Below are 16,690 nucleotides of genomic sequence, written 5' to 3' on the forward strand. Positions count from 1 at the left end.
GTAAAGGCTATCATTTATCTTTACCAATATCAAATATCCATCAACATAAACCAACACTCACACCCGCGCGCAAAGCCCTAAAAGCTTGATGGACATGCTAAAGCGAGGAGAAAACGAGCGGAAAGACAGCCCATACGCCGATCGAGGGCTGGGAAAGATGCTAGATGGATACAATTTAGAGGACATGAGGAATTTAAATACGTGCTGGTTGAACAAATTAACTGGAGCGGCCTCGAATGGACGTTTTAGTCGGACACGCTCTTCTTGCTCGTGGAGAGTCAAGGCGATTTATCCAGTTCCCTGATATGTTATCTCTTACACTACCTGACGAAGGCCCCCAAGTTTGCAGTCCCCTTGAAGTTATCACAAGAAAAGAAAAGACTAACAAAAGTAGCAGGGTTGAATACGGTGCTATGCGATGCATGAAGTGATGATATGCCCTTTAAATGCGGTGGCCCTATACTTGTTCTGACGATGGCATGTAAATTTGGAGTCATTTCTTCGCTTTACCGATCAAAACCTCTGGTACGATCTCCGTCTACTAAAAGGAAAAAGTGCAACGTGTGATGCTGTGCACAATACGCAATTGGAAGGAGTGAAGACAGCATTTAGGGCCTGTGGTATCGATTCGTCAGTCTGGACGCATGCCAATCGGGGCTCAGGAGCCAAGCTGGCTGAGCTACAAGGCGCGGATAAAAACCAGATAAGTCGAGCTGGAAGATGGAATGGAGAGCGAATGGAAGCGTGCTATTTAGCAGCACTACCGCGAAAGACAATGCGCGCTTTGGCAGGGTTCCCAACAAAGGGAGTGGGTATTAGTTATATCGTGCCACAAAAATCTCACCAGTTGAGCTACAACAAAAGGTTTTCCCTGGCCATAATGCTGCAGAGAGCGACCTTCGCGAGTCTGGAAGCCGTGAAGTTGCTAGAGGTGGATTTATTGGATTGTTGCACGTTCTGAGAGTAATATTTCTTCAAGACTTGGTAGTGCTACGTAGGAAATTTCCCGGTCACTCTATTTGTATAGACCCTTCGTTCATCTCGGAGCACTATGTGAGGTTTGAAGCGGAGGTTTTGCTTTCGTAGCAATCTTCGAGCCAGCAATAATATAACCGTCTTGGAGCAGCAATTCCGTTTGTAGCAGCAACACTAAAAGCAGATTTCGAAACTCTGCACGGAAAGATCGACAGCCTCAGCTTAAAGCGCAAGGCGTCCTAGCCGTAGAAAAAAAGCGCGTGATCTCTTTAGCAGACGACTGTGGCAAAAGCCTCGAGCATGGTACCGACAAAGTACCTAACGCTGTACAGCCCCGACAAGATCAATTTAAAATTTGTCGGTGGGTATAATGATTCTAAGTCGCTCTCTGCAAACGGTAGAGGAACTTTGGTTAGAGTACTCCTGTGGCATCGGAGGGCAGATTTCCGTTCATGAAGCCGAGCAGCGATTTGGAAGCAAGAGGCGGAAAGAGCCCACAGCGAATAGTTTCTTCTCTCGACGTAAAGTTTTCTACGAAGCAATAAAGACGCTCGCATCAAAACGCCAGATATCGGAAACGGGATCTGCATCTGAGCTAGAGGAAATGCGCAGAGAGGCAGGACAATCACTCAATCAGTTTGGCAAGCGAGTCCGAGCCCTTGTTCAAGACATTATCGCACAGAAAAACTCGACCACAGTGCAAAACAAGTCGACCACTACCCCGAATAACTCGACCGCATTGCAAAAAAACTCGACCATCTGCTTTGCAAAATAAGTTAGCCATCTTGCCAAATAGCTTAACTGCTTTGTGGCTCGACTGCGATAATAAATATCTCAATCATAGCATATAATATTTAGCTGGACAGCTCTACAGAATACATTGACCATGTAGCAGTGGCTCAGATTTTGAAAGTAGCTTTTATATATGGTTTTTGTAGTCTATGATAAGCTACAATACAAGGTGCTGTCGAGTTATATTGTAAGATACGGTCAAATTAAACTGCTAGCTGTGGTCGAGTTATTCGGTATGATGGTCGAGTTATAATGCAAGTTGCGATCGAATTATATTGCAATTTGTGGGCTGTGCTGCTTGGTAATCGCCACGTTTTTCGGCGGCGTCTATCTGATCTGCAAAGATTAGTATGCGACCGGGTCTGGACCGGCCCCAAGATACGGTCACAGTAGTTCGTTTTGTGTGTGTGTGTGTGTGTGTAGGGGGGGGGCATCGAGGCTTCTGATGCTGGCGTGCAGTAGATCACCATTGGCAAATGTGATGGAACGTGACGTCCCAACCGGCATGTCTTCGCTCAAGCACATATGATTAGACGCACCAGAAGCAAACACATCTCATCGATTAGAAGCCCTGCATAGTTTTAAGCTCCGGAGGAAATTCTCGTACCCGATCGAAGAAACACAGTTGCCTCGCTCATTGTTCGACAGCAGCCCGGCTCAACCGAGGTATCACTTGCGACTTAATATTGAGATACAACTGTGGCTGCCATGTTTTGTTTTGAGCGATGCTCCCGTCCGTTGGAAGCTCGATATCGGAAATGTGCTTTCCCTAAAAAAAAATGGTAGCAGTGAGCAATATTAAGTTTACCATTTGTGACGCCACATTAAAATTCGCCTTTAAGGTCTGTAAAAACACGGAATTTCGCGAGCGATTTTAAATTGTTTTAACACCTCCAATCATTACCTGCTGCGGAGAGCGGTTTTGGTTATGCTTTCAGTCATCCTGGTAGCACCAAGTCGCATCCTATGGTTGGTACAGCAAAATTAAAATCTATTTGTACAGTACTCGAGCGACAACTTCAGTAGTTCCACGTCGCTGCAGCCATAGCTAATCGCAAGCTGTGGTCGCCTGGTTCCCGCATGACACGTCAGCACCACGCGACAAGTTTATACCTGCTAAAGGTCTGTGCTACAGCTACACCGGCTCGACACGGCTAGACGTTACTGTTTGAACGTGGAGTGGTCAGCCGAACCGTTCCACTATTGGCTGGCCATCGGATGGGAGCTGATTCTGGAGCGCAATTAGCTCGTCACCTCCAGAAACGCTGATATCGGATGAAGGCACAGATATCGTGAATACGTCACACCTCCAAGAAGACAATAAGAGAGCAACAGAGAGATGGTGTTCAGAGAGACAGGTTAAACAGCTTTGATTAACCTTAATCTACTCACTTCGGCATTTGCCTCTTACGCAACAACGGTCTGCACTAACCGTTCCGGCAATTCAAAAGTGACTTCGGTGAGCTGGTAAGAAACATTGCTGATAAGCTGGAGGGCACCACGACCTACGACGAATGTCACTAACAACCAATGCAACAAACACAGCACAGCTTTGGAGAGCGGTCAATACACTATCAGATTACCAAGTATGGGTGGCATATCGTCACCCAACGAAGTAATTCAATGTGTTCTTCGCCGAGGGGCCCGAAGATAAAAGCTACCGCAAAGTAGAGACGTGGCAGAAAGGAAATCTGCGCGCACAAATTCTGGGAGTGCAAGTGTGCACAAGCCTGCTGGAGAAAACCCGTCACGGATTGGACCAGAGTCAAGATGACGCCGCAGCAACTTTAACAGCTCGAGACCAATTGCGCTTCACGAAATCGCCGAAGGCAGCGGTTCCACTCACTCAGGCTCTGCAGTCGCATTTTGCCAACGACGACGGAGCCTTCAAAGCGGAATAGAGACGTATCTGGTGGATGCTAGCATCAATATGTTCTCCGTGTACGGAGTAATGGCAAAACGTGTGCCTTACTGATACACGAAGTGCCATTTGTTCCGGGACTTGAACAAAATCTACTCTCCGTATCTTGTTAGCTGAAAGAATTCACGGCTCCTGACCCTTTTTAAGAGTCATTGATAAATCGTGTTGATGTGTCTTTTAGTCGTAATAGCTGCGATTATGACGCAAAACAGGTCCACAGACCCTGGCGGTGAAACAAAATCGAAGACAAACGTTTCATCAATATTTAGATTTCTCTACTAAATTTCGTAAATTTCAGAGTAAATCGGGGATCAAAATTTGTGCTCACACTAGTGCATCAAATCAGTAAAGGGCTTGGCCGTGGGAGGTGGTTCTTATTTTGAAAGGCGTATCTGGCGGTGTCACCCCAAAAGCACTCTGGAAGCGTCGACGCCCCATATCATGGAGCGACTGGCGTTTATGGTCGTTCTGTGCATCTTTACCTCTTTGCCAATCGTAAATAGCTGTCTGAAAGTGTAAGCCGCTGCCGAATGTCGCGTCGCTTTAGGAACGCAAAAAAACCGCCCTTGAAACTCCCCACCTCTGCCTGTGTAAATCTCCTTCACAGTGACTCCGTCCTGGCGCTGAAATACAGATACAAGCTCATCTTTTCACGTGCTCGGATGCCTCTTTCTTCGACTGCAGAAGGTAATTACGATTGAAGCTTGATCCAAAGTCAACAAAAGCGAGTAGATGTTTGTTGCCAGTTCGATCCGGAGTCATGTCCGTTGTCAGATCAATTTGAAGAACGGCATCAATTTCATCTGTCGGCGCTGACGTTGACTTGCCTGCTGCCTCCTGCGCGCTCGACGTCTGTTTGACCTCAAACAAAAGCCCAACTTCTTCGACAGCAGGGCTCCGTAAAATTGAATTCTCAGATTGATAGTATTTAGAATCTGCAAACAATAAATTACTGAATTAATCGCGATCATTCTGACCGAGCCGGTGTCTAACGGTTTCGACAGCGTACATGTTCCAGAGCTCCCTATTTATTGACAATATCATTACAGCCTCCAGCCGCTCTGGTTCCATGCTCTTGCGTAGGTTTGTCAGAACCAACTTCGCAGCAGAGAAAAACCGCTCGCATTCATTTGACGTTGGCGGAACAAAACCGACGTTCATGTAGCGTTGGCGCCGATTTGACTTGCGTCTCTTGAACGCGCTTCGAGCGAACGACGATCGTTCCTCAGGCGTTTCGGCTTGATTGTGATCGTCATCAGCCAGCCTGAACATCGCACACGCCGAACGCTCGGCAGCATTAACCCTATTGCTGCCGTTGCCACTAAAACCCTGCAATAAGCTTGGTTTTACCCTTTTTACTCAACCAAAATGTGAGGATTTCATTTTGAACGAATCATTTGGTTTGCGAGAAACCCAAGCATATTGCTTGGTTTTACTACAATAATTGCAATAATTACTGGTAAACCCAAGCAATATGATTTAATATGCTGCAGGGGGGGGGGCGGAGTAAAACCCAGAATAAATGCACGTTTTACATTTTACTGTGGAATATTTACCATAAAAAATCCAAGTAAATTTCCTGCAGCAATAAGGCTAAGTGCCTCGTGGCGTTGCATCTTGACGATGCCTGACTCCGGTGGCTGGCTGTTGATAATGGTAGCAGCCTTTCCCAAGCGGTCGCCCAGCTGCGAATACTTCGCTAACACATGGTCGAGCAGCCGGCGAATACCGGAGAGAGTCAGTGTCGACTTCTGCAAAGTTTTTGTGACGCCATTTGCTTCTCTAAGTCGCCACACAGTTTCGCTACTCGCTCGCTCTCGCGCCGGCTTAAAAGATAGCTCTCGAGGCGATAGTCAGAGACAGAGCCACAGTCTCTTTAGTAAGAGCGGCAACAACTCCGTGTAGCGCTTGGCCATAGCACATACGCTGGACCATCGAGTAGCATTTCTCATCACTGGAGCCAGATGGGTTAGCTTTCGCAGCATCTTGCGGCACTTAATAGTAGTAAGCCGTTTCATCAGTGCGTGGACACGAGTCGGTAGTGGCTCGTCTGGTACCAGAAAGTCATTCATCGCTAGGTTAAAGCGGTGACTGGTGCAGACAATCAGAGGAATGGCGCCAACCCGACGTCCGATGTACTGATTTACGCTGCGGTTATCACCAACCATGAATAGCACAAACTCCCACGGACGTTGGAGCCGACACAATGTGTCGGCAATTAGATCGAAGAGGCTTTGCGCGCCTAAGTCCTCCTCGTCGTCGACTGGCGAGAACGCCAGCAGTAGGAAACGGCGCGATGGCCAGTCCAAATCGTCGAAGTAAACGTCGTCGTCCTTACGTGCACTAGGTTTGCTGGAGGAGCTGTCGTCGAAGACAGCAGCGATAGCCACGTAGTGTCGACCTCCACACGTTCACCCGTCAAGGACGATGCCAAACTTGAGTGGCAGCACCTCGATAATGCGGCCGTCTACATGCTGGTGCAGCAGCACGATGTAGCGAGTCAGCGTTTTTTTCACTAATGTCGGTCATCTTTGTGCTCTGACGCACGACCTGACGCTCGCAAAAGCTAAAGGGAAGGCATTCCATGACAACCAAAACAACCCACCGGAAGATGTCGTTCGCTCGCGCATCCACTATGTGCAGGCGAAGTGCATTCGTCTCACCGAGCGCAGTCTCCGCCTCTGCTACGTAGCTTGGGTGGAAACGGCGGAGGTGGTTCATGAGGTTGGTAAATCCTTGAGCGCTGCGATAGGTACGGCTGCAGCTATTGCAGACAATCTTTTTCGGGGTTTCCTCTTGGAACAGGATGACGCAGATGTCTTGGTTTGAGAGCGACATGGTGGGCAGTAGAGGCTGGAGGTGGCTTGAGAGCTAGTAGAGCAAGTGCAAATGCAAAGTGAGCAGCTCAGAATCGCTAGCATGTCTTCTGGAGCTGTTGGTGGTCAGAGCATCTACGATCATGTCTACCAGTGTCATTTTGTCGATTCAAAATGGAATTAATCTAGAATTGGCCAGTTGATCAGCATGGTAAAATCTAACTGCGTTTAAAAAATGACCAGTGTTAGAGTCACACAATAAGAGTGTGACTTCGTACTTAAGCGCATATTAGTGACACAGACACGGCACTCCGTCTTGTGTGGCGAATACTAGCGTCACAAAGCCACAAAAGGGCACACTATCAAAATAAATTACCCGATATATTTCAAAAATTTCAGCCCGTGCCGCGTGCTTGCGCATACCAAAATGTGTGCGTATGTTGTGCTAATGGTCGTGTTGCACGACTGTACGCAAGACTTCGCGCAGTCTGATTTCTGCCGCAGTGAGAGGCGACGCGGGCGCTGCGGACGCGCGAGGAATGACGGATGAAGACGATGGAAACAAGCGTCCGAGATGCAAGTAGCACGGGGAGGGGACGTCCTCGTCACGACGTGATTTGCTTTGCATGGAGGCTGTACCGCCGTGCTGAAGGTCTCGAACAAGCTATCCGGCGTTGGACATGTGACCAAGTGCCCGAGAGCCATGCAATGTGGGCATCACCCAGTCGTACAGCGCTGTCAAGACCACCGCAGAGTCGACGTAAGAGCATGTTTATGGGCATGGCCGCGCAGCTCGTGCCTTGCCAACAGTACCAACAACGCGGTTCCAGGTCGGACACGGAGATTTGTAGCGGTTGCTGATGGACTCATGAAAGCAGATACATGGTGGAGAAGTGCTTACGCTATTCCATGCAGCACGGCATGCTGCATGGTCATGAAGAGAATCGAAAAACGGGCGCGCGAGCTCGCGAACACGCATGCAAGACGAAAGCATTTATGGTTTTTAAAGGAGACGACGTGCCGGCCGCCTCAGTCCTAGTTATGCAGACATATTCGTGGCTACTTATAAGATGCAGCTTCACATAAGGTTGATTCAATATCTCGTTTGAAAGGCACATACACGTTCTTGAACGCTAGTTGAACCTAGGCGAAAAGCGACTTCATCAGAAAACGCAATCTGATGTAGCGCAAGAGGTTCTTCGGTAATGTTGTCGGCAGCGTTAAATTACGCACAGCGCACTCGAAAAACAGTAGAACTAGCGGACCGCAGTTGGTGATGTCTTTTTGTTTCATGCGGTGCTCACGTCTTGATATCATTGCCTCCGCCGTGTCGGAAAACAGATCCTTGACAATATTTTCACACTCGACATATTGATCCTCCTTTTGCATCGGGTCGAAGAAGGTAAGCGTCTGTGATTTAATGTCAAAAACTACTCCACACCAATGATTGTTGTTGAGATGGATAGGGAGTAGTACATACTCGTTGCTTGCGTGAAATGGCTGAGTTGCGGCAATTATCGTGTACTGTGACTCCACGCTAACCGTTCCACAGAATGCGGGTGAAATTATTCCTGTTGTGCCATGCTCTTCTTGAATTGTTGTCATTGCATGCAGCAGACAGTCATCATTTATCCATTCGTCATCACGAAAAAACAAAAGAGATCGTTTGAGAACCTTACCAAATGGCGTCTGCCTCGTCAGCGGTAGTATCATCTTCTGTATGGCAATCGCAGCGGCCTCTTTGTCAAGGTCAACGTACTCACGAAGTCCGGCGGGTATTGCGAGACGATTCAGCGATGTGGCTCTTATCCATTCCGCTGTGGCACCAACAGACGCAAAGATTTGCATTGTCGTGTAGTAGTCATGCATGATCCCGAACTGCTCTTCACTGAAAACCCCGACTTTTGCCACACGAATACTAATATGTTGATCCGAGTTTGGTAGTGACTTCTTGTACTCATCCAGCAGCCGCCGGCACTTTGCAACGAATTGATCCGTAAAAATGAACTTAATATCGCTGGAGCACTCATGTGGGGCAACAACCTTGGCCATCGCTTGTTTCCTTGGACCTAAAACTTTCACGGTTACGCTTGACAGAAACTCGTTTGCTGATTCGTAGCTGAAGCTTGAGAAAAGGACTCGTGCTACATTCTTGAGCGTTGCGACAGGTGTTAGTGTTCCTTGAACAAGTTGCTTGGCTTCTTTACGAGACTCCACCATCCGTTGTCGTTTCTCCTTCTGCTTCTGAGCTTTCCGAATTTTTGGACGACCTCTGCTCTTCGTACTTTTTGAGACGAAGAATGACGTTTCCTCACTAGAGCTTGAGCCACTACTGTTTGCTCTCTTCTGCGGTAATGTTGGTGAATTGGTTTGTCCAGAAGGCACACTGTCCGAGTGACTTTGTCCTGAAGGCACACTGTCCGAGTGACTTTGTCCTGAAGGCACACTGTCCGAGTGACTTTGGCCTCTGGACTCGCCATCAAGTGTTTCCACCTGGCTTGGTGTGGCATTAATAGTCGGTGCTATCTCGCTGTCGTTCGAACTTAGCCCAACTTCATATGTATCCAGCCCAGAAAGTTGCGACAGTGGATACAGCTCAGAGAACTTGTTAAACCACTCAGAATAAGTCGATACAACCGGGGTTTCTCCGGTAATCGCAATCTGCTCGAATCGTTGCAACGCTTCTATCATTTTCTTGAAGATAGGTGTGCCGTTGCGGCTCATAATGTCAGCTATACGCGTGGCAGTCTCGTGTGATGTACGAAATTTACTCGTGCCATTGAGCTTTTTGTGTCGGGATGCCTTCAATGCGGAGCTGCTCACTCGAAAAGAACTGCTAACATTTTCTTCACTGACAGGCTCATCGTCAACAGGAACATTCGCTGGGCTAGTCAGACTCCACCTAGAGTGTATATGCTTCAGCGGAATGGGACTTTTGTTGGAAAGTAATCGCCAGTAGATGACATGGCGACAAGGTAACAGCTCAGTTCGCATAAATGCACACGAGCAGCGATAGGTCTAAGCACAGCATAACATTATGATAAGTTCACAGGAATTTAAAGATGATCACAATTAACCCAACGTACTCTAGTGTCGACGTGATACTTGCGGTCTGGATCTCCTCCTGCAGAAGGTTGAAACACTTGGTCTTGTAGCTCGATAATATTGTAGTGTGTTTTACGATCATTCGCAACCCGATACTGCTTCTCCACGAGCTGGTAGGCATGTTGACTCACTTCCTTCGCCAGCTTCTCCAATTCAGCATCAGCGCCACCATAACGCATATATCCAACATCCGTCATCTTCTTTGCGTACTCAAGTTCAGCCATCGACTGCAAAAACATTAGCGTATCTACACACTCGTCCAGCATCAATGTTGGCTTCAACACATCCTTTAAATGACCCCATGCTGCTTCAAGGCGATTGTTGGTTGTGTTTCCCAAATGCGGGACGTCAACACGCCCAAAGCCGCTCCACATTTCTGTGCACTGGTGCCAATTCGAGTCAAAGTATTGTAAGAATGCGTGCTCCGGCTCCGGTACTTCTTCATCTTTCAAAATTTGTTTCCCTTCCACGATGTAGTACAAATACTTTCGACCAATTTCATACTCGCCTTCCGTTTGCGCACTTAGCATCATATGAACAGCATCTTCGATCTTTTCACGATCAAGAAGTCCGTACACACGCTTCGCCATCTCGGTCCGTAAATACTTAACAACGTGGAATACACAAAGGAGAATTCGCGCAGCCGGAAAAGCAGATTGCAGTAACGAAATTTCTCCGAAGTCCTTATCGACGATGATTACACGGACGTCATCCCACGTCGCGTTAAATGACTTGAAAGATGTGATCGCATCGGAAAGACCCTCTGCACTCTCGTTCTCCATACGGGCATGCTGCACGTATTGGCTCTGTGTGCCACAAGTCACACAAAAACCACAGAGTCACAAAATGCCACATCGCCACACCAAAACCACAAAATGCCACAACGCGACCACGTAAATCACAAAGCGCCACAATGCCGCAGTAAATCGCCACAAAAGTCACACATTTGTCAACAAGCCACAATAGTCACAAGTAGTCACCGTGCAAACAAACACAACGAACAACATTAGACGGTCAGACCCGTGAAAGATAGATGAAGCGCTCTTACATGGCCAAAAACGTCGTGAATCATGAAACTGAAAAGCTTGTATCTGGCGTCGTTAGTGTTGTGAGTCGCGTCGATCATCAAAACCTCAGGAAAAGCTTCGAAAAAGCGCCGCATTTGATGAGTCTGGAAAGTAATTACTTGAGCCAACTTGTCATCATCCACGTAGATGGTAGCCGTGTTTCCTTTTCGCAAGCAGAAGTCTCTAAGGCTGGACTCTAACCTTGCTTCAACAGTAGTAGATCCTCGGCGTTGTTCCTTAAGCTTCTGCACCATGTTGTGCACGTCACGTAGGGCTACCTGCTTGCCTGCCAGATGAAACAGATTAGTTCAGCAATATTATAGCAATAGAAAACAGCAAATGATAGTACTAGTACCTGAGCGACGCCGCAAAAATGCAAGTATCAACTTCTTTTTTGCTCCAGCAGCTTGTAGCTCGTCGACAAAATCAAGCATCTCTTTATCATCTATACGTCGATTGGCAGGGTGGTTGTTATACTTGTCTGGTCCGAGGCCGTGGTTGTGCGTCGTGTTCTGCTGGGTTATCTTCACTTGAAAATCATGATCTCCTGACCACACCACTGTAACCGAGATCTGAGCCTCGCACCCCGTCGACTTGACAAAGTAGTTGGAGCGCTTGCCAGTAGACCGACTGGGCCGACTCCAGCCATGCGTGCAACAAAGTCGCCGGTAGTATTTGTCGAACGAATCAGGAATTCTTGTCGTCTCTGTCAGCTTGCCTCGCTTCGCTAATTCATCATTCCTAGATGCAGCACTTGTAGAGGTACGCTTACGGAACACTTGGTGGGTCTGCTCTTGGTACTGCTCCAACGCCGAAAAAAATGCACCCCACGTTGTGTAACAGCGCTGCTCTAACGGGGGAGCACACGTAGACGTATTCCGCGATTCCGGGACGTGTATCTCCGGAGAGCGTGCCTCGGCAGGCTCACTCTCGCCGTCCGATCCCGAGCCAGTCGACGCGACGCTCGCTATTTTGTCGAATTTGGTCCTGTTTCGAAATGAACGGCGGGAAATCGTCGGGGGCGGGTGAAAGGGGGGAGAGGGGGTGACACGGAGGAGGGGGGAGCTGGAAGGAAGGGGTGTTTTCTATTTTCCTGTTTGTCGGAATTTTTGTTTCTCGGGATTTTATTTTAAATTACCGGACTCGAAGTAGATCCCATTGTGTGACTTTATCCACTTCCTTACAAATATTGCGTTAATTTTTCGAGTTATTTTTTTTACGGAGCCTTGTTCGACAGTCGCCCGTTCAGCGTTTAGAGTGGATGCAAAAAGCAATTTTGGAAATTGATGTAATCGAGACGCTACTGCTGCGGTGGGGTCGCTAATTTGTTAACAAACATAGCAGCCGCATCTTTTAGCTCCTAGTCTCGCCATCGAGGATCCGCAGATTCCCATGGCACGGCACAACGCCATATCTAATTTAACAAGCCGGCATTGTATTATGCTGAATGTACTCGAAATGCCAAAATCACCCAGCTACTCGCGTTGTTGTAGACAGCAAAAATGCTGGCCTTTCTTGATTCCTATGATCGCCTATGCAGTTAGCCTTGATTTTTAAAATATCTCTGACGACAATATCTTGCTTTGGCCAATATCCAGATCAGCGTACAAGCTATTATATCCATGAAGCCAAGTTGGTCCCCGTAGCGTCACGAAACGACGGGTACGGTTCGCTAATTCGAGCGAATACCCGAATCAAAAGAATTGGCATAAAATGGTGTCTACGCACGGACACCTTGCGAGCTTGCCTTCACTGGTCTGCTACCAAAAAAATAAACGGTGTCTTTTTTTTTTAAATCATTTTCCCGAAACCGTAATCACATTCGTTTTTTTTCTGGCGTAAACGATTAAGTCCTACAGGCTCTTCAACTGACGTCATGCTAACTTATTTTTACAGGCTTAAGGACCTTACAAACTTCCAGTCAAACGACCTGATGATTCCATTTGGGGGGATCAGTTTACAACAGCATGGCGTCGAAGGTGCCGCTACTGGTGTTGTCTCTCGGGACGAGCGGTGCGTTGCTCCTTGTGGCGGCCAAGCTCAGTGACTCTGTGGCCGACACGCCGGCCGTGCCGCTCGCCTTCTTCGCACTGTTGCCGACGCTTATATCCGTCAGCGTCGTCACTGAAGGCCACGGATGGAGCTTTTTCGCGCAGTTATGGGAGACGTTGACCGCCTTGCTGGCCGTCGGCCGCCAGGCCCAAGAGCACAAGATAACGCCGGCCGAGGCACTGGCCGTCGCCCGGGCCGAACTCTTCAAGGCCTTTAGTGAACGCTGGCCACAACACGGCCAGGCATCGCTCACTCGGCCACGTCGACTGAGCAGCCAACGGCCCGAGGTCGTGTCGTCCAGTACAAGCGGCAGCTCGCTGTACGAGCAGGTCAAGGGTAGTCTGAAGGACCACATGTTCAGTCGTAGCGCGGCCGACGCGCCCGTGTACCTCATGGACCCGGCCACGGGGTATTTCCTGCGGGTTACGCAGCACCGTAAGCTCGTGTTCACGAGCAAGCCCAATACGTCATGTCTGTTCCATGTGGAGCGTGGCAAGACCCACCACTGGGGCTTTCGGGCCGTGGCCACACAACGATACATGGGCCAAAACATAGTACAAAAGATGGTGGCGACCAGCAAGAAATCACACGCATGGGAAGCCTTCCGTGTGCTGCAACGACCCGGCGACAAAGGGGCCGGAGCGTGCAGTCCACAAGTATATCTGATACTGTGTTCGGCCCGGTTCGGCAAGGGCATGTGGCTGGCCGACAAGCCCGGATCCACGAGTTTCGCCCACCCGTCCGTGCCGACCAGCAGAAGCAACAGCGCGAGCTTAGACGACGATGAGTCACACAGTGAACATGATCGTAGTGGCCACGGCCCATCTCGCCGACGTGGTGTCTTCTTGTCGAAACAATTCGATCATGCCATAGGCTTACTATACAGCTCAGACGTGTCGGCCTTGATGGCCGCAGCCGATAGCGCGTCTCAGTCGAGCGCGTCGTCGGCCCGTGCCTTGGCCCGAGCACAGACCGCTCCGCACTTAACCGGAGGCTTCCTACAAGCAAAGGGTACTGCGTTCCAGGCCCCCATACTCACGAGATGGGATATGGGCGACATGTATCTACCGTGGCTAGAAGCGGACGCCAACGCCACGTCGTTCCTGGAGATGAAGGAACAAGACATGACCGAGTTGATGACGGCCACTATACCCGGGTCAAGTGTAAGTGAATTCCTAGAGATGGTAACTCCGCGCTCTACACGTCTCAAGTGCAAGATGGAGCGAGCTAAACTAGCCACCTCTGCGCCTGTAGGATCAGCGTCAAGCTCTGCGTCGACTGGAGAAAAAGATAGCGACGATGTGCTTCGAGACTGGCATTCCCACCCTCGTTTCGGCCTCGTACGAGCGCTCAGTTATCATCCTGATGCAGCCACTATACCTACCATGGGGAGCAGTAGAGGAACGGGGAAGAACGTGACGCTAAACAGCATGAAAGCCGTCACTATCGAACAGTATCACTCGTGTACGATAGAGGACGATTCTCTCGAGGACGAGCTACAAGGTGACCAGAAATTGCCACATAGGGCTTCGCTTCGCTCCAAGATCTACACGCTCAGTATCCCATACAGCAACTGCTTCTCGATCGAAGTTATCGTGGACGTCGAGGACATTCCTGTCCGCGAAGATTCCGACATGAATACTGAAGACAAGTCATCTTCTTTTGACAAAAACAGTATGAAACTTACTGGACTGCATATCCGATGGCGAGCGGGTGTAACTTTCTCGCGAGATACAATTCTTAAGACGCAACTTGAACGTGGAGCATTGGAAGGCGTTCGGAGCACGTGTACGACTCTACTGAAGCTGCTGCGGGACGCGAATACGAGACACCAGTTCGGACGTCGTGGCTCGCTATTAAGTGCCGACACACCAAGTACCGCGACGACCGACACGTTGACCGCTAATGGCTTCGTCTCGTCCAGCAGAGGAAAGCCAGACTTGGCCTTCCTACCACGAACATTCGCGCTCGAAGTCATGAAAGGCCTCATTGCAGCAATTTCCGATGCGACCCCTCTTTCTGACAATCTCAGTACTCTGCCTATCCATCTCCCATGGCGATCTTTTAGTCGCGGCTCGTCCTCGTCTCGTGGGATTGTCCCCTCTCAGGCGATGGTGGCCGCCACGGTCGCTCCTTTCTTCGAGAGTATACCGGAAGAGTTCGCCCAAGTACTTGAAGAGAATATGGGCAGTAAGGTGACGGCGCCCTTGTTTTTCGAGGCCTTACTGTCCGATGCTTGCTCCTTTTTCCGCTCGGCACACACACAGAGTGGCAACATGGAAGTTGACATCAGTGCCTGGCGTGCTATTGTGGCGTCCGGACAGGCACGTGAACGTACCAATGGGTTCATACGTAAGCAGGTTTTCCGAATGCCGCTGAGTGGGATCCCGGGAGTCGACGTGGCCCAAGTGGAGGATTTCCAATACTACGCGCTTATTAAAGCTCGAAACCAAGATCCACCAGTATCTTCTTTGACAGATAGCGGACGAGGAGACAAACGCACGGATAGTTCTCGAGGAGAAAAAAGAGGTGGGTCGCATACGGGTCGGGACAAAAAGCGTCCGCCGTCGGGACTAAGTAAAGAGACCAAGACTCGTGACTTGAAGCCACGTACTAAACGTCGACGCTTGGAGTTTGGCATGAAGCTGTTTGTGCCTGCTCTGCCGGAAGGATCGCAGTTCTCGGTATGTTTTTTTTTAGTATTTCGAGCTAGAGTTTGTACGAGCTCTAACTGTTTTTTTTACGGTGTAGATTGAGGTGCTAGCGGTCGTGGAGCCAGCGGATGATGACTCGTCCGACAACGTCCTTCGCATCTTCTTTGCTTCACCTCCGCGTCATCGACACCCCGAGACACGTGGACATGCTGTGGTGAACCCACATGTTGTGGCCGGTGTCTTAAGGGGGTTGAAGCAGATCTGGAAGCAGGTGGCGCACACTATGATGGAAATCTGCGAGATCAACAGCGACTACGTTGTGCTTCCTACTCAACTTCAAGTGCCGTCTCTTGGTCTGGACGAACGGGAGCTTTACTTGCTGCAACAGTCGAGAGCTAATCCGAATTTGCCCACACATGACGAGCTTGCTTCGAGAGTCATAGAAGCGATTGCAGCGGTGTATTGATAACGGACATTGTCAGGAATTTACGGTATGTGAGGAAATAAAGTACGACTAAACAGATTCGCTTATGTGCTGTACTGTAGTTCTTGAGGGATTAGTTTTTTTAATCTTTATTTGAAGAATGCTCAAGTCGGATACGATATGGCATTGCCGATTGTGGGCCACAATTATTGTCCCGATAGACCGGCGTAGAGTGGCATTACCTGGAGTAGATGTTACCGAAGACATGGAGGAGGCCACTGATGTGATGGCTATACTCGAATTTACTTGACGGCGGAACGAATCTGAAAGCAGATTCGCAACGACTTCTACCCTGAGGAAGTATCACTGGTGCAATTCGGACTTACACGTGAGCAAGTCCTCCAGCGAGTTCACCGAGCGAGACGTGCTAACTTTGGTGCAGATTTGCATGGTATTGTGGAGGCTCCGCCGCTGTCACTGGTATCGGGGACCACACAGCCATTCTTTCAATTTTACAGGTCCTATATGAATGGAACAACACTAGAGCGCTTAGTCGGTTGGGCTCATCCTGATCTGATCAAGCTACTGAAGTACAAACAGACTACGTTGTTTCTCGACGGGACATTTAGGTGCGTCCCGCGCCCATTCTACCAGTGCGTGGTAGTGATGGTTTTTAATAATGCAACGGACCTATTCGTCCCTGTATTTTATGCATTGTGCACGTCAAAGACCCAAGCTACGCACTGGCATTTGATGGAGGCTGTCAATGTCGCTGCAGACGACAAAGTCGAGCCGAGCATGGTGGTCTGCGACTTTGAGGTTGGATTGCAAAAGGCAGCACAATTTCAATTTCCAGATGCAGATATCGTCGGCTGCTACTTTCA

General features: G+C 49.1%; 1 protein-coding gene across 1 annotated transcript; it reads left to right on the top strand.

Annotated features, from left to right (window-relative positions):
- Window positions 1-12,643: 12,643 nt before the first annotated feature.
- Window positions 12,644-15,894, top strand: PITG_11895 (uncharacterized protein; the record flags this gene model as incomplete). The annotated part of the gene is made up of 3 exons (XM_002901326.1): window positions 12,644-14,570; window positions 14,667-15,412; window positions 15,480-15,894. The coding sequence occupies 3 exons, from the start codon at window positions 12,644-12,646 to the stop codon at window positions 15,846-15,848; spliced, it is 3,042 nt and encodes a 1,013-aa protein (XP_002901372.1).
- Window positions 15,895-16,690: the final 796 nt, after the last annotated feature.

This window comes from Phytophthora infestans, genomic scaffold (assembly GCF_000142945.1).
Source record: "Phytophthora infestans T30-4 supercont1.21 genomic scaffold, whole genome shotgun sequence".
NCBI lineage: Eukaryota > Oomycota > Peronosporomycetes > Peronosporales > Peronosporaceae > Phytophthora > Phytophthora infestans.